Below are 19239 nucleotides of genomic sequence, written 5' to 3' on the forward strand. Positions count from 1 at the left end.
TTCAAAAAATTATTGTGCTCTTCCTGGATGTCTGAAAAGGTTGAAGTCATGCTCTTGAACAAGTTACTAGGTGTTATGGTCTATTGCTACAGTTGTCAAATTACTTATATATATTACTACTAGAATCATTTGAAAAGAAATGTTGGGCCAACAGCACACGTCTCCCCACACCCTGTGCAGAATTGGTTGCTCTGGGGAGCACAGTGATACTAAGTTATGTACTGACATTTGTTATGTATTGACATTAGCTGAATGAAGCACCATAAGAGAACATGTAAGATAAGCAGTAGGACATGCAGGAAAAAGTTGAAATACATTGGCACCTCAGCTGAGTAGGGAAATAAGACATGTGTCTTCGCTAAATTTTTCCTATACTATCCTATCCCCCTAAATGTAGCTGAATTCTATAGACTTCTTGACTCTTGATCTGCCCCCCCATTTTTTTGTGTGACTGCACTCCTGTGTGACTACATGACAGTTTTTCACCTATCTTCAGCCCCTTAGTTCCAATCACCACTTACGTTAGAACAGTTCTGATCACTTCCCTGATTACTGCAAAAACTGCACTTTATTGCAGTTTATTCTGGTTATTTTTCTCTTTTTATTTATTTATTTATTACCTTTTGAATGCCAAACCTGTATAATGCCTATCAGAAAAGCAGACTCAAAGCAAGACAGATGTGCTAAGCATATGGTTATCAAGGGAGCTGTTTACAAAATAATAATTATCATGTGAGCTCAGAATTTAGGATTCATATCCTTCTTGTTGTTTTTGCTTCATTGGTTTTGATGAGATATTTGGATATGAATTATCTAATTCAAAGTTACTGCAGTAGAGAGAAGAAACAGATTCCTAAGTATCTGCAATATTTGCAAAGTATAAACCAAAGGTACCTGAATACTCCTATTAATTCCACAGACTTTGCTATATCACTAATCATTTTCTCTCAAGTGGAAATGAATTATGAGGCCTGCAGTTATCTAGTTAGCTACTTGCCTAGTCTATGCACTTGTTTAAGCGTATATACATTACTTGTTATTATTATTTATGACAGCAGCACCTAGAAGTCCCATTGAGATGATTTATACAACATGGAACAACTTCAATGAGAGATTGAGAGCGACCCACGCCAAAATAGCTGATACTCTGTTGGTTAGGGTGCTCATCTAGCAAAGGAGAGATCTGAATTCAAGTCCTTGCCCCAGAGTGCAGATTCAGACCATGGTCTCCTGTGTCCCAGGTAAGTGCCCTAAAGGCTAAGACTTATATGAGAGGGGCATAAAGAGACATACATGCATACATAGATTTGCTGTCCTGAAATTGGCTTTTCCAATTTGATGACAAATTCTGAACATTTTTGGAATCACATGGAATATTTTCTCTGATTTTTCGATTTGCTAGCTGAACCAAAAATCAATTATTCACTCAGCTCCATTGTAGAGCTTCCACCCTTTCTAGCTATTCTGCTGGAATGCTGCACCATGTAGTTTAAGTGGTGCTTCGCATTGGGCCAATGGGGACAGGCTCCCCTCACCTCTGCTGTGTATGCTGCAGGTGGAAGGGACAGATAAAATGGAGGAAGCCTAGCTCTCTTTGGGCAGGCTGAGGAGGAGGAAGGACATGGGTTGCAAGCTCCTGAAGAGACACCTGAGACTCTCCAAACAGTAGGAGCTGTGGACATGGGCTACTCTGTGGACAACCAGATGACTGCAGAGATTCACGGGGACGTCAAACTGCTGCCAGCAGGGAGATGCCTGAAATGCACCTTGCAGTAGGAAATGACCCAGGGAATGTAGTGAACGTTTGTGCTTAAACCCTTAATGAGGAATCCCCTGGCTTCATAGGGCCCTGGGTTGGAACTCGGGGGAGCAGGAAGTCTAAATTGCTTCCAAAAAAATGACAAAATAAAACTGTAATTTTTAACTATGGTTAAATTATGGGGCTTTTTACAATAAAAACATAGTAATTTTACTAACACTAAAAACCTTAACATATTAAGCTGAAATGCAGTAATTCTCTTATACTCATATTAACAATGCTGTCAGGTTGAATGCTCTACAGTATTACTGTGACACTAAAAATAAACATAAATCTAGTTTTAAACTACCATCAAAATAGTAACTCTTACTGCAATTAGTAACATTGGTATTCTGTTCTGAATTCCTTGCCACATATAAATGGTTATTTCCTACTTTCACAGAGAGCTGCATGCATCTATTATTCCAGATAGAAAATCTTGTTTTTAATTTATTCAGATTACTGAACATCTCTCAGATCATATAGAAACCCCATATTTCTTGACTGGAGCTCGAGCTGCACATCACTGAAAAAAGCTTGTATTTAAGTATATCTGACCTATTAGTATTTTTTCATACAACATTAAATAGAAGAATGTATGTGTCTGTCTAGCATACTTGTGTGTGGTCACACACAGATTAGATAGAGAGAGAGATAATGGAGATATTTCAGCACACTCAATATTATTAATTCTGATATAAATTAAATGAATTAGAGTCTTTTTTAAAGTACGATTTCATATTCTTTACTAAATGAAGCAAATCTCAATGAAAAAGCAAATTATTGCTCATTATGCAAATGAAATGAATACTTTTATTAGGAGCTAGTAATTATCATAATGATTCTATCTGGAATCGGCACTTTGACTTCAATAATATCCTTTGAGAGAGTATAAGAAACACACACAGGAATGAAGCACTAGGAAAAGATTTTCTTTCCCCTACATAAGAGCCAATATAAAGGAGTTCCTTCCAGGCTTCTATTCAAGATTTCTGGGATGTCCATATGGCAAATTCTGCCCCAAAAGGCATCATTCCAACCATATTCTTTAAGATGGAGGAGCAAAATCCAAGCAAATTAAACACTTGAGTTCAGCAATCACTATGTAGAAAAAAGCCAATCAACTAGAACACAAGACTTAAAACTAGATTGAGCTCTTTACACTGTTCCTCTCAGTCTATTTTTTTTCTTATGTGGACCATAGGTTTTGTGTTTTGTTGTTGCTGTCTGTTTAGAGGAAAAAGGCTGGCTCACTTTTGTTTCTTTTCAACCCATGTAATGCACATTAAGGTCAAATTCTCAAAACTAAAGCCTTTAAAATTTAATCTCCAGATTGTTGTTTTTTTTCATGCACAAAGCCCTACAAGTTGGTACACAAATTTCAAAACTGGGATAAGGCCCTTTTTTCATTTTTGAATCTCTGTTAACAAAAGTGATGTTTGCATATCTAGAGATGAGCACATAAGCCATTGCTTACAACATTCATAGAATTTTATCACTATAAAATACAATATCCTGATGGCATTGATCTATTGACAAAAGAGCAAAGTGAGAGGATTTATTTTTCAATATGATGAATTTCTGCACTACAGACGTGAGAGGTATTATTTACAAAGTTTCTATTGAATGTCTGTAGCAGTTTCAGTTGTACTGCACAGTATATCATGAACATAAGGAAGGGAAACGGTTCCGCATACATTGTCCCCTCTACTGGATGGACAATCATGAAAAAGTTTAACATGATGAAGCAAAGTAACAAATATTTGCTCCTTTTCCCAATAATTTTCAGTGAATGTCCGGGCATCACCTAGATAGATGATTTGTCTCATCATTATACATTTATAATTCGGTTCAACATCTCAATCAACAACAGAGAAAACAATTTTGTAAAAGTTTCTACTGTGGTTAAGGACTTCAATAGTGCATACTAGGGCTGTCAAGCAATTAAAAAAATTAATCGTGCAATTAATCACGCTATTAAACAATAACAGAATACCATTTCTTTAAATATTTTGGATGTTTTCTACATCTTCAAATATATTGATTTCAATTACAACACAGAATACGAAGTGTACAGTGCTCACTTTATATTTGATTACAAATATTTGCACTGTAAAAACAAAAGAAATAGTATTTCTCAATTCACTTAATACAAGTACTGTAGAACAATCTCTTTATCATGAAAGTTGAACTTAAAAATGTAGAATTATGTACAAAAAACCTGCATTCAAAAATAAAACAATGTAAAACTTTAGCGCCTACAAGTCCACTCAGTCCTACTTCTTGTTCAGCCAATCGCGCAGTCAAACAAGCTTGTTTACATTTGCAGGAGATAATGCTGCCCGCTTCTTGTTTACAATGTCACCTGAAAGTGAGAACAGGTGTTTGCATAGCACTGTTGTACCCGGCGTTGCAAGATATTTACATGCCAGATGTGCTAAAGATTCATATGTCCCTGGATCCTTCAGCCACATTCCTGAGGACGTTTCCATGCTGATGACAGGTTCTGCTCAATAACGATCCAAAGTAGGGCGGACCGATGCATATTCATTTTCATCATCTGCGTTAGATGCCAGCAGCAGAAGACTGATTTTCTTTTTTGGTGGTTTGGGTTCTGTAGTTTGTGCATCAGAGTGTTTTTCTTTTAAGACTTCTGAAAGCATGCTCCGTACCTCATCCCTTTCAGATTTTGGAAGGCATTTCAGATCCTTAAACCTTAGGTTGAGTGCTGTAGCTATCTTTAGAAATCTCACATTGTTACCTTCTTTGCATTTTGTCAGATTTGCAGTGAAAGTGTTCTTAAAATGGATCAATATCCTAGACAGCAATAACATGCAATACATGGCAGAATGCAGGTAAAACAGAGCAGGAAACATACAATTCTCCCCCAAGGAGTTCAGTCACAAATTTAATTAATGTATTATTTTTGTTAACAAGCGTTCATCAGAATGGAAGCATGTCCTCTGGAACGATGGCCAAAGCATGAAGAGGCATATGAATCTTTAGTGCATCTGGCGAGTAAATACCTTGCAACACCAGCTACAACAGTGCCATGCAAATACCTGTTCTCACTTTCAGGTGACATTGTAATTAAGAAATGGGGAGCATTATCCTCCATAAATGTAAACAAACTTGTTTCTCTTAGCGACTGGCTGAACAAGAAGTAGGACTGAGTGGATTTGTAGGCTCTAACGTTTTACATTGTTTTGTTTTTGAGTGCAGTTATGTAACAAAAATAATACATTTGTAAATTGCACTTTCGTGATAAAAAAATTGCACTACAGTACTTGTATGAGGTGAATTGAAAAACACTATTTCGTTTATCATTTTTACAGTGCAAATATTTGTAATCAAAATATAAAGTGAGCACTGTACACTTTGTATTCTCTGTTGTAACTGAAACAGATATATTTGAAAATGTAGAAAAACATCAAAAATATTTAATATATTTCAATGTATATTCTATTGTTTTACAATGTGATTAATCACAATTAATGAGTTAATCATATGAGGTAACTGCAATTAATCATCAGCCCTAGTGCATATCCTTAAATTATTCACAATCTCAAAGCAGTGAGTCACTGCTTCAATGGGTGGTGTGTGAACCTCCCCTTCGGGGAGGCTAGCTCATGGCCCAGCCCTACCCCACTCCTTACGCCCAAAGCCCTGCCCCTCCTCATCCCCTTCCATCTCCCCACCTGCCTGCCAGGGCCCCGAGGCCCCCCTCCAGCCTACTGCCAGAAAAGCCCCGGCTAAACTGCCCCAAGCACAAGCCCACCCACCCAAGCTCTCCCAATCCCTGGGCCATTGGCCAGACTGCCCAAGCTGCACCAGCTGGCCCAAGCACAGGCCCACCTGCCCCAGCCACCCCAATCCTGGGCCACCAGCTGCCATGACCCCCGGCTGGCCGTGGACTGGCTCAGACCCCAGGCCACCAGCCGGCCCAAGCATTGATCCAACCTGAGCTGCCCCAGGCCTCTGGCCAGCCTGAGTGGCCAGCCAAACAAGCTCCAGGCCACTGGCCTGAGCTGAGCTCCCACCAGCTTTCGGGGAAAAGGGGAGCGAGGGCGGAGCCACAGCCTGGGTTAGAGAAGGCTTAGCTTCCCCTGGCCTATTATACATGCTGCCCATGTCTGCTTCCATCTGTATTCTCAGTTGTAACACATCAGCTAGTAATCCAGGCCCTAGAATCTGGGCCATGAGCCCCCAGGCAGGATTGAGACTGTAACCACCACCTAGCCACTCACCCAAAGATGTGGAAAAGTGGGCTAGTGAAGCTCTAGCTCACAGAGGGCCCACAAAGCTTCTGTTTGGAGGAGATGTCCCCCAAGTGGCAGGGACACATTACTTAAACCAGAAAGAGGCACAGGAAGCTGTGCCTGGCTGGCTGGCAGCTGCTATAGACCCTGCCTACTTGCCTGATTCCTGAGCCCTGTCTGTTGTTGGTTCCTGCCCTTCTTATCTCAGAACCCTTTCTATTGCCAGTTCCTGCTTTCCTGCCTCATTCCAGGTCTCTGCTCCTATCCCAACCCTGACCCTGACTCCAGCTCTGACCTTTGGCTTGGCACCTGACTCTGGCTCTGGTTTCAGGCACCTGACTCTAAGCATTAAGCATGATTGCTCACACTCCGGTCCCTGCAGGAATACTGATTGGCTGCCTCATCTCAGAGCTAGTACTGCTGGAGATGAAAACTCAGCACTGTGCAGGACATGGTGGGGCAGTAATTCTCCTTCCCTGCTAATGGTATACAAGACATTTATATGTTAGGAGAGAGTTCAATTTTCACATGCACTGAGCCAAATTCTGCTCTTAGAGCAGTACAGATCTAGAATAACTTAACACTGACACTAATGAGCAAATGGCAGCAGAATTCACAAGTGCCATAGCTGACAAACCATATACAGTCCCAAGAGGTAAGTGTGTAGGTGTGAACATCTTACTCACATTGTGTGATCAGTTGATGGCCTGTGGTTTTCTTCCCCAGGATGTACGTTTGCTCCATTTCCAAGGCTCCACTGGAATGCATTAGTAGAATGGACTGAAACAGTTGCTGCTGCCACTTCTGTTACTGGTTGATACCATTCACATAGGTTTTCATCTTCAAAATCACAAACTTCCACAGCTTTACAAGAAAAAAATAGAATACTTAGTATATGTCTACTAACTGGGAATGATCAGACTGTTGATGTTGGGTTTAGTGAACGATTGAGTATAAAAGAATTGCAGTTTAGTTTCTTTAATGAGTATTTATACAGCATCAATAAGCATGGCTTTTCCCTATTGTCACAATACCAATTCTACTCACTATATTATTGGCTAAGGAATAAACTCTAATCTGGGGAGAAAAATCATTATTCACCTTGGTGTCTAACATCAGATCATATTATATATGAAAAGGACCCATTTCCTCTGGTGACGTCATATGCAAAGATATCAGTGTAAAAGCCATTAGCTATCAGTGTGATAGCAACTTTATGAAGGGAACTCAAAAAGCAAATTAGTTTTATTTTAGCAATCCAAATCATATCTGAATGCCTTACTTGGGTAGTATTTCAGCCTCCTGTGCCTTAGCTTATCCCTTCCTGAAGATGGGACAAATTAGTATTCCAGTTGCCCTGTCCCACTCAGTGTCCCCACACACAGAAGCTAATGGTTAAGGCTCTGTGTTTGTCATGGAGGTCACAGATTATGTGACTTTCTGTGACTTCTGCAGCGGCCGGTGTGCCTCGCCTGGGGGCCACCTGAGCAGCTCAGACAACCACTGGGCCAGTCACATCAGCTTATCTAGGGTGGGCTCCATGCGAGGGCTACAGGAACTCTCCTCCCTCAGATTCTAGCTCCCTGTGCTGCCTGTGCTGGCAGGCACTGCCCCCACAGCTCCCATTCGCTGCGGTTCCCAGCCAATGGGAGCTGCAGAACCGGAGCTTGGGGCAGAGCGGAGGCAGCACATGGAGCTCAGGAGCTGGATAGGGAGCCTACCCCAGACTCGCCACACTTCCCTCCCCCAGCATCTGCAGTGCCCCCCCAGCCCCAAGACGTCCCCTCCCCAAGTTTTAGTCGGGGTATATAGTACACCTCTACCCCGATATAACATGACCCAATATAACACGAATTTGGATATAACGCAGTAAAGCAGTGCTCGGGGGGGTGGAGCTGCACACTCTGGCAGATCAAAGCAAGTTCGATATAATGCGGTTTCACCTCTAATGCAGTACGATTTTTTGGCTCCAGAGGACAGCATTATATTGGGGTTGAGGTGTAAAAGTCATGGACAGGTGATGGGCTGTAAATTTTTGTTTATTGTCTGTGACTTTTACTAAAAATAACTGTGTCTAAAACATAGCCTTACTAATGGTCATTTCCACTACTTAAGGAACTGGTCAACTGCAGTGTAACTTCCAAAGTACTTTATAGAAACTCCAAATTTGCCTTGTGGTGCAGGTTCCAGGACTTTCAAACAGATTAGCACAGTTTAGTTCAAGGAACTGCTCTGAAGATTCTACAGGGGAACGTGAAAGTTGTATTGCTAATCCATGCAGCTTGTAAAGGTTGGTGCTGCTTAGGGCTCATGTACACTTACAGCACTGCAGCTGTGCCACTGTAGCACTTATTGAAGATGCTATCTATACTGATGAGAGAGCTTTTCTCATCAGCATAGGTACTCCACTTCCCCAAGAGGTAGTGGCTATGTCACCAGGAGGAGCCCTCCCATCAAAGCAGTGCTGTTTATTCCGGGGGCTAGGTCACTATAACTACTTCACTCAGTGTAGACCAAGCGTTAGATCAGGGATCAGCAATCTTTGGCAAGCGGCCCTTCAGGGAAATCCGCTGGCAGGCTGGGACAGTTTCTTTACCTGCAGTGTCCACAAGTTCAGTCGATCGCAGCTCCCACTGCCCACGGTTCATCATTCCAGGCCAGTGAGGGTTGCGGGAAGGGCCATGGGCTGAGGGATGTGCTAGCAACCCCTTCCCGCAGCCCCCATTAGCCTGGCACAGCGAACTGCAGGTAAACGGTGCAGGTGATGCTGCAGGTAAACAAACCATCCCAGCCTGCCAGCGGATTTCCCTGATGGGCCACGTGCCAAAAGTTGCCGATCCCTGCCTTAGATGATCTCTGTATTAGTAAGTTATAATGTTTGAGACAACATGTTGTCCTGGGTAACCTCTTTGGGGGACTAGAGGTTGGGGAATGAAGGGGGGGCTAACAGAGCAGCTTCATTAGTTTAAAAAGTTACAGTAAAGCTAACCACAACCAATGTCTCTGCCTAATTATCTATAAGATTAATAATGCTTTCTGACAGTGAGAAGAGGCACAGTCTACAGTACCACACATACTCTTTTACAGTTTTACGTGTTTTATAAATATTATGCGTTAAAGTGCAATTGACAGTGGATAACACCCTTCTGTGCAAAGATCGTTGCCTGCAGGATGTACTTCAGGCATATTCAGATATTGCCATTTAAGTGATGAATTGCATTCATTTCTGTGGCAACTGCAGACTTCAGATTGCATGCAGCAGATTAAGCAGTATTCTCCATAGCATTTATCCCCCTGAAGAGATGACGGGTGACTTGGAAGACAGACAAAGTGAATTTGTGAGAAAAAACTTGTTCCACCCAGTGAGCTCTGCTTCATGCTAAAGTTTCACATCAGTGTTTCTCCTCAGTAACTAGGGCTGGAAGAAAACTGCATGAAAATGTCCATCAGTATTTGAATTTGTAAATCACTTCCACTTTTTCCATTTGGGTTCACTTACCATGGACACTCAGTGGCTAATGTTTTACTGAAACAAATGTTAACAGAAAGTAGATATTAAAATCACATGTGAGTGTATTTGTGGACAATATATTTTATATTCATACATACACAAACAAAATATTTCACTTTATAAATGCTCACACATTTAATCAGGAAAGAAAAACAATACCATGTGATTTGGCTGACCAATCATAAGCATGCAATATCTTAATTTTTCAATATTCATAATCAATCTATACAGGAAAAAACTGAAGAGATTGGTGAAATTAAAATCAAATAATTTTGAAGAAACTGCTATATTCAAGGAAGTTTCTTGAGTATTAATAATTTTAAAAAATAATTCATTATTATTTATTTGTACTATGGTGATCCACAACAGCTGATTGTATTCAGTGCTGAACATTTAGACTAGAGTTGGCTGGAAAATGCTCTTTCACTGAAATCAAAATTGTGCATGGGAATGTGTTGATTTCAACAACATGTCATTTAGAAAAAGATCTAAATGAAGCATTCAATAATATCACAACATTCCATTTCAACATTTTCAGAACCGAATGTTTCCAGTTTTGAAACTACTTTTCATGACAACAATTTTATTTTGTATTATGATTTTTTTTGAAAGTGGAAATCAAAACTAAAAGTTTTGATTAAACATAATTTTTTTTTAAAAATGTAGTTTTGTAGCAATTTTTGAAATTCAATGTTTCATTCAAATTCAGAATGAAAACAAATTTAGAAATTGCAGAATTTCCCATAACCTGGAAATTCTGGTTTCCCACACCTCTAATATAGACACAGTTCCTGTCCTGAAGGGGTAGTCTAAATACGTTTCCTCTTCTGAACTAGCAGACCAGGATTATCAAGGACTATATTTTAAGACACAAATATAAAGCAACAGTTTGATTTCTATTAATAAGTATCTTGATACTAGAAATCCATCAGGAGCAACCAACAAGTTACTTCTTTGTAACTCTTCTGGCTATATCCACTCTTCCCTTAATGCCATATTATCTTAATTTCTTGCTCATCAACAATTGCCTTGATGCTTTAAAAAGATGAGCAGTAATTACTGGTTCCGTTAATTTGAGAAACTGTTTTGTTTTTTTTTAAATGGCTATGTATTGCAATTAAACACTAAGTGATATAAGCTTTTGAGTAAGTAATTTGAGTCGAAATATAAAGTATCAAATTCCAGTCTGCACATTGGAAGGTTGAAGATGCATAACATCTCAGATTCCCATACTACAAAGCTGAAGGTTAGTTTTTCTTTGGGGAAGCTTACATGAAGATTAATGCCAGGACATAAATACAGAGTAGCAAATAAAGATATGGAATAATTAAATATTTTAATATCTCAGAATTAATGTGTTAGTATATCATAATAATTAGTTCACTGACCACAAGAGGACTCATCAGACTTATCAGAGCAGTCAGGTCTGAAATCACATCTCTGGATCATCTGGATGCAGTGGCCCGTTTCTCTACAGACAAATTCCTTCTCTGTGCAATTGTTCGTAGGGAGTGTTGCAGGAACTGAAGTTCCTGAGGGTGTTGATGAGATAGTTGGCAAATTTCCTTATGAAAAAAATAATTCAAACAATGTCTTTATTCAACAGTTCTTTGATCTCTGCACTTGAACTGTGGAATTGCTATGAGAATCTCCTCCTATCTAACATCCTTTTGTTATCATCTCCTTGCTGTTCGGTCCATTTGAAAGAAAAAAAATACTTTGACAATCACCTTCCTGTCCCACCACTCTAACTGTGTCATGCCAATTTTCTCTCCACTGGATTCCTTTCTCATCAGGTTTAAGCACCTAATTCCCACAGTCCACTTCCAGCATCTGGCAGTCAGAGGCCAGGGACACCCAGAGCATGGGGTTGTATCCTTGACCATCTTGGATAATAGCTATTGATGGACCTGTCCTCTATGAACTTATCTAATTCTATTTTAACCCCATTATAGTTTTGGCCTTCACAAAATGCCATAACAATGAGTTCCACAGGTTGAGTGTTTGTTACCTAAAGAAGTACTCCCTTTTGTTTTCTTTAAAGCTGCTGCCTATTAATTTTGTTGGGTGACCTCTGCTTCTTGTGTTATGTGAAGGAGTAAATAATTCCTTATTAACTTTCTCCACACCTTCTCAATCACGCCTCCCTTTAGTCATCTCTTTTCCAAGCTGAAACGTCCCAGTCTTTTTAATCTCTCTTCATATGGAAGCTGTTTCATGCCCTTAATCATTTTGTTGCCCTTTTCTGAACCTCTCCCAATTCCAATATATCTTTTTTGAGATGAGGCGACCACATCTTCATGCAGTATTTAAGGTATGGGCATACCATGGATTTATATAGAGACAATATGATATTTTCTGTCTTATTATCTATCCCTTGCTTAATGATTCCCAACATTCTGTTAACTTTTTTGACTGCCACTCCAAATTGAGTAGATGTTTTCAGAGAACTATCCACAATGACTCCTAATTTAGATCCTATCATTTTGTATGTATAATTTGGGTTATATTTTCCAATGTGCATTACTTTGCATTTCTCAACATTGAATTTCACCTGCCTTTTTGTTGCTGAGTCACCCAGTTTTGTGAGATCCATTTATAACTCTTCTCAGTCTGTTTTGGACTGAACTATCTTGAATAATTTTGTATCTTCTGAAAATTTTGCCACCTCACTGTTTATCCCTTTTCCCAGCTCTTTTATGATCATCCCACTATTCCTTTTTTTTTTTTTTGACCACCTTCAGCCTCCTCTGTTTCTTCATACAAATTCACCACTGTTTGTGCTGGGGCCTTGTCCCCTGAAGCTCTATCATTTGGAACAGACTTTTTAAATCCTTCTGCCTCCCTATCTAGTTTCATTTGCCAGCTGAAGACATTTGCTCCTTTGTCTAGATCTCTTAATTTCCCTCCCCCTCCACCACTGCAGATATTTTTACATTAACTTTGTATCATTTAACTTTATACATTGTTTGTGTGAAAGATGCCATACACAATAAAGTTGTACTGTGCACTATTTAGATTTGATTTTAAAAAAGGAGAAATGATCCATGAAAAAAGCATACAGCATGCAGTACAGTCCTGCTGGACCTAATTATTTTGCTTAGAAGAAGTCTGTGCATGTTAAAACTATGTTTGTCTGCATGAGAGTCTACTAAGATAGCTATTCTAGGAAAATCATTTTGTGCTAAAATGTCTGCTGTTCTTCTGCTTTCTGTTACTACTGTCAGTCAGCTGTCAGACCATATATTACATTTCATTTTCTTCTGCAGCTAACACCAGCCCTCTTAGAAGCTTACTCTTTGTTTGTTTGTTTTTGTTATGAAACACAGTAGGCATGGGATTTTGTAGATATCTTGGGACACAAGGTATGATGTTTCTGTAGACATTGTACCAAACTAGGTAGTGAAGACTTTGGGCAGACAGTAGTGTCATTAAAACTGTTTGTGTACTGTAGTGTGAGTGTTTGACTTCTTTGTTTTGACGTTGTCAGAATAATGTCTTCATTTAATTGATTATACACATATGTATGTGCAGATCTCTCTCTCTCTCTCTCTCTCTCTCTCTCTGTGTCAGTCAAAAGATGGAATGAATTTTGCTGAGTGAAATTTTAATATATTTACACTGCTTTAGAAGTTTGGTGCTCCTTCAAGAAATCAAATTACCTTGTTGCTGGTTATGGAAAACAAGTTCCTGTGACTGACTGTTAGAGCTGCTGACACTTTTTCCCTCCACCCCTAGATACTGGAACTTCTATCTTACAGAGCTTATTTTCTAGCCAGTGTCCCCAGGCATCTGAGCACAGTTTCTTCCCCTTACACATCTAACCTGATCTTAGACATTGAGCTGAAGTATCAAGAGGCACTTCCTTTTTCTATACAGTCAGGACTCAGGATACTAGGCATATCTAACATAAGAACGGCCATACTGGGTGTCATAAAATATAAAGGGAAGGGTAACCATCTTTCTGTATACAGTACTATAAAATCCCTCCTGGCCAAAGGCACAAAATCCTTTTACCTGTAAAGAGCTAAGAAGCTCAGGTAACCTAGCTGGCACCTGACTAAAAGGACCAATAAGGGGACAAGATACTTTCAAATCTGGGGAGGGGGAAAAGGCTTTGTTTTGCCTGTTCATTGTCTGTCTGTTCTGTATACTTGCCAGAGACAGATCAAGAAGGCAAGCAATCCAACTCAATTAGAATTAGTAAGTAATAATAAGGGAATGTGTTAGTTTACTTTTATTTTGGCTTGTGATTTTCCTTGTCTAGAGGGAGGTTTATCCCTGGTTTTGCCTAGAGGGGAGATCCTCTATGTTCTTGAGTCTTTTGTTATTCTGTAAAGTACTTATCATCCCAATTTTACAGAGGAAATTCTTTTATCTTTTCTTTAATTAAAATTCTTCTTCTAAGAACCTGATTGTTTTTTCATCGTTTTAAGATCCAAGAGTTTGGGTCTGTGTTCACCTGTACCAATTTGTGAGGTTTTATTCTCAAGCCTCCCCAGGAAAGGGGGTGAGGCCTTGGGGGATTATTCTCAAGCTTGCTCAGGAAAAGGAGTGTAGGGGATTGGGGGAATATTTGGGGAAGGTAGGGCTCCAAGTGGCCCTCCCTAAATGTTTGTTTAAATCACTTGGTGGTGGCAGCGTTACCTAATCTAAGGAATAGGGGAGTTTTTAACCTAAGCTGGCAGAAATAAGCTTAGGGGGTCTTAATGTGGGTTCCCAAGTCTGTATCCTAAAGTTCAGAGTGGGGAGAGAACCCTGACACTGGGTCAGACCAAAGATCCATCTAGCCCAGGATCCTGTCTTCCAACAGTGGCCAATGCCAGGTGCTTCAGAGGGAATGAACAGAACAGGTAATAATCAAATCACATTTTTGGCTTTTCACTAATTAGTTTTCCAGATGTCAATTGCCACAATATTTCCTTTCTGTACTCAATAAGCACACTCTTGAATCTGCTGGAGGACATTTCCAGGACATTGCTAGCTAACTGTTAGGGGATGGTGAAAGGTTCTGGGTAACAGGGCTGGACAGATGGGAAAACTAGTTGGGATTTGATTGTTAGACAGGAGAGGCAAGATTTGAGCTGCTTTTCATATTACAGAACAAGTTCCTCCACTGACATTATTAACCAAAATGAATCAATTACAAGTCCCAGGGCTCTGGGTGCAAAGAGATTTATAGTTATTTTCTAACTTTTTTCTCACCATTGTAAAGGCTACAGTCTGTAAAGGACAAGTCATCTATTCCAATGTCTCCACAGAAACCGTCTCCCACAGTACCTTCCACCAAGATCTAGGGAAACAATAATTATGAAACCATTTGTCAACATATACTAGACTTTCACTTTTCATTAGATATTTAATATCAATTGATAGAAGAGCCATTTACTATGTTTCATGATTTTAAAATGAGCTTAAATTTGTTCTTGTGGAGATACTGTATTTGGTAACTGTCATAAACGGATAGTTAAGAGTTAATAGAACAGAAGTACTTCATATCTCTTTTGCCTGTAAAGGGTTAACAAGATCAGTGAACCTGGCTGTCACCTGACCAGAGGACCAATCAGGGGACAGGATACTTTCAAATCTTGAGGGAGGGAAGTTTGTGTGTGCTGTTAGAATTTGGTTGTTGTTCTCTCTGGGTTCTGAGAGTGACCAGACGTGCAACCAGATTTCTCTCCAATCTCCCTGATACAGGTTCTTATAGATTCCAAATAGTAAGTACTAGGTGATAAGGCGAATTAGGCTTATTTTTGTTTTCTTTATTTGCAAACGTGTATTTGGCTGGAAGGAGTTCACACGTGTATTTGGCTAGAAGGATTCAAATGTGTATTTTGCTGAAAGGATTTTAATTTGTACTTGTATACTTAGGCTGGGAGGGTATTCCCAGTGTTTATAGCTGAAAGACCCTGTCACATATTCCATCTTAAATTTACAAAGATAATTTTTACTGTTTTTTCTTTCTTTAATTAAAAGCTTTTCTTGTTTAAGAACCTGATTTTTTTTAATTCTGGTGAGACCGCAGGGGACTGGGTCTGGATTCACCAGGGAACTTGTGGGGAGACAGGAGGGAAGGGGGAGAGAAAAGTTAATTTTCTCTTTGTGTTAGGATTACTTTCTCTCTCAGGGAGAGTCTGGGAGGGGGAGAGAGAAGGAGGGGGGAAGGTGAATTTTCCTCTCTGTTTTAAGATTCAAGGAGTTTGAATCACAGTGATCTTCCAGGGTAACCCAGGGAGGGGAAGCCTGGGAGAGGCAATGGTGAGGGAAAGGGTTTACTTTCCTTGTGTTAAGATCCAGAGGGTCTGGGTCTTGGGGGTCCCCAGGCAAGGTTTTGGGGGGACCAGAGTGTACCAGGCACTTGAATTCCTGGTTGGTGGCAGCGCTACAAGTACTAAGCTGGTAATTGAGCTTAGAGGAATTCATGCTGGTACCCCATCTTTTGGACGCTAAGGTCAGAGTGGGGGTTTATACCATGACAGTAACACTTCATGAAAGAGATTAATCATTGTCAATGCTCCCTGCTGTTCACGTTCATCACAGTGAACTATGATATTAATGTGGTTGGTTTTACAGTCACATTTAAATCCACTGAAACATTGTGACGTAAAATGATGGCAAGATGGTATAATAAATGGCACACTATGATTAGCTCTTTTAGTAGTTGCTGTAATAACATTAATCATATTTATTTTAATAGTTATGTGAATAAGTTATATACTTTTATGAGAATCCCACTAAACTGAAAATAATTAGATACACAGATATACTATATTAAACTTTAAAGAGAGGTACATATTTCAGTAAATAGCAGATACTTGATACATTTACTTTTAATTATTGCCAAAACTTAGAACAGATTAGTATTTAGAATAAACAACAGGCAAGAGAATTAGCTTCTTTCCTTTTGAATGATTCAGAACTGTCAAACACTGTGATGTCACAAACAATACAGTTATGGAGACCCTGTCAGCTTCAATGTTCTTAATTTTAACTTTCCTTTAAAAATTGCTTACTTCTTATAGAGCTCCCTTAAAATGCTCTCTCTCTTTTTTACAAAAAATGTACAAGGCTTCCCTGTTTCCCTGTTGAATGTTTATCAAGGTTAGAGCTTGCTGAAAAATGAGAACTTTTTTATTAAAAAAGGGAGAAAAAATTCATCTCAGCTCACCCCCCGCCCCAACAAGGTTTCTAGATCACCCCCATTGTAATGATCCAACACCTCCTTGAGAATTCCCAAAACATTTTAAGTTGTCTTGCAAGGTGCAGCTGTCCCTCTGCCCAACTTTTGGTTCAATCACACCAAAGACAACTCCCATGAGTGACTGGGTCAATTACTAAGTAATATAGCCCTTGCCACACTGACTGTCCTGGTTTCCTTACTTTATATAGGGAAAGTTAATAACCTGTGTATACCAAGATAAAACATCATAGTTAATTACTGAAATAACATGCACACAGGAATGAGTTTCCACAAAGCCCATGAAACACTGGTTAAAAACTCAAATGTAAGTCTCAAGACATGACATTGGAGCTCAACACCAAGTTCACACAAAGGAACAAAAAATAAGTTGTAACAAGATGCCACAGTACTGCTTCACAGTACTACAAAAACATAATGTTTTTGCAATAATGTCTAAAACTGCAAAAACAGAACATTTATTTCCAAAAATTAATGAACCACAACTCCAAATAAAGTCACCAAAGACATGTGGTAATTGTGAGGAAGTGTCTTGATTAAATGTCAGTAGCATATTGAATAAAGCATCCTGGCATCAAATGCCATCTCAGAAACATACATTTGGATATTATGCTTTAATTCTTTTTTTGTCCTATAGTTAATTAGCTCTTTTAAAGCATGTACAGTTTCCGAAATCAGCACTGCATCTTAAGCAGGCACGGTCCCCAACAACATAGAAAAAAGAATTACGGATGCTTATTTTTACTCTCTAAGAGAACCACTGTGCTAGATAAATCTCAATATTGATGAAAAATTGTTATAATTAAATTATTATAACTTATTCTTATAATATAGGATCATTATAAACTTGTCTGTGCCTTTACTGAATTTTAAGAGATACCTACTCTTCTGCTATGCCCACAATGCATGGAGAATATAACAATATTGCCTTATGGTTTTGGTTGCTTATGTTATTAAATAAGATATTCAAATTAAATACAGAAATTTCAGGAAGCTTCTACTTTCTATTCCATAGTTAAAAGTATCATCTGTCAAAGGAAGGTGACACCTCCTTGGCCATGAAATCATGTTTACTACATTCAAGTGTGTTTATGAAGACTCTAAAATGCAGTTTTTATAACTACTACTTTGTTTTAATTCTATACTATTTCCTTTTTGTACTATGTTTTAAAGTGTTTATTGGTTATTGCAATTTGTGCTTTGTACAAAATACTTAATAGAAGTTTTAATGGCCAGTTGTAAATATTATAAACAACAGGTCATAAATCTAAGGAGAACTGTAAGGAAAAAAGGCAACAGACAACAAATTGTCTTTATCAAAAAATGTAACACCACTCTGGTCTAAAATATCATTTGGCACAGATATGATTTTTATTTCAAACAACAGACTTTGAAAAATATTTATGTCCTGACTTTAGAAAAATGCAAGGCTGGGATGGGTGGGAGGAACATGGGAGAGGTTATCAGAAGCCATAAAACATTAAAATGGGCTTTCCTACCCAACCCTTTGCAGGAGAAAGCCTCTAATTAAACCTACTCAAAACGTACTCGAGAATTTTCTGCTCTCCTTAATTTTATAGCACTCATTACAACTCTTCCACTTGTCTATATAAGCAAGATTGCTAAGAAGAATGAAATCAGAGGACCACCAAACAAACAACCTCAGTGACTTTGCTAAGGGCTTGTGTACACTGGCATTTTACAGCACTGCAACTTTCTTGCTCGTGGGGTGTGAAAAAACACCCCCCTGAGCGCTGCGAGCTTCAGCGCTATAACGTGCCAGTGTAGACAGTGCCCCAGCACTGGGAGCTATGCCCTTTGTGGAGGTGGTGTTTTTAGAGCCCTGGAGAGCTCTCGCCCAGCGCTGTGCCGTGACTACACAAGCCACGTTAAAATGCTGCTGCTGCAGCCAGTGGAGAGACAATACAGTTAGCTCAAGCACAGCTACACAATGATTATGATTTATTAAGACAGGTCTCCTTGCTAATTTGGTCTTAATTTACCAAAGAAGAGCATGCCCACCCAAGCATTCTTAAGCATTCTTAAAGGGAGGCCCATCTCTGTTAAAAGCTCTCCACATCCAGGGAGACATACAGGAAAGAATACAATGGAAATAACAATTGTTTATGATCTGTGTTCTGTTTTGTGATGTTTTGTGTAATATCTTTATTTATTTAATAATAAAACAGTCATTATAATGTTGATGATTATTATGCCTGTTTTTAATTATGGTGTCCCCTAAGGCATGGCAAAGAATCCTGTGTGATTAAAATTGTGGGAGTCACATCCTCTAAAGGAGCAGGAATCTACCTTAAAATACTGTAAAGGCAAGGAAGAGGATAATGAAGCAGTAGTGAATGGTTAGCCATACTCTTACTACTGGAAAATATACAGATTGAGGGCTGGGGTAAATTACTTTTTTTGCTTTAAATATGCTCCTACATTCCCCTCACAAATATGAGTTTGCATATAT

The 19239-nt window shown here is 39.2% G+C and overlaps 1 protein-coding gene across 1 annotated transcript in view; it reads right to left on the minus strand.

Annotated features, from left to right (window-relative positions):
* MALRD1 (MAM and LDL receptor class A domain containing 1) overlaps positions 1-19239 on the minus strand; it is a 438556-nt gene that overhangs the window by 280053 nt on the left and 139264 nt on the right. Inside the window, 3 exon segments of the mRNA XM_030549280.1 lie at positions 6744-6921; positions 10957-11133; positions 14774-14861. Coding sequence (XP_030405140.1) covers positions 6744-6921; positions 10957-11133; positions 14774-14861 — 443 coding nt within the window.

This window comes from Gopherus evgoodei, chromosome 2 (genome assembly GCF_007399415.2).
Source record: "Gopherus evgoodei ecotype Sinaloan lineage chromosome 2, rGopEvg1_v1.p, whole genome shotgun sequence".
NCBI lineage: Eukaryota > Metazoa > Chordata > Testudines > Testudinidae > Gopherus > Gopherus evgoodei.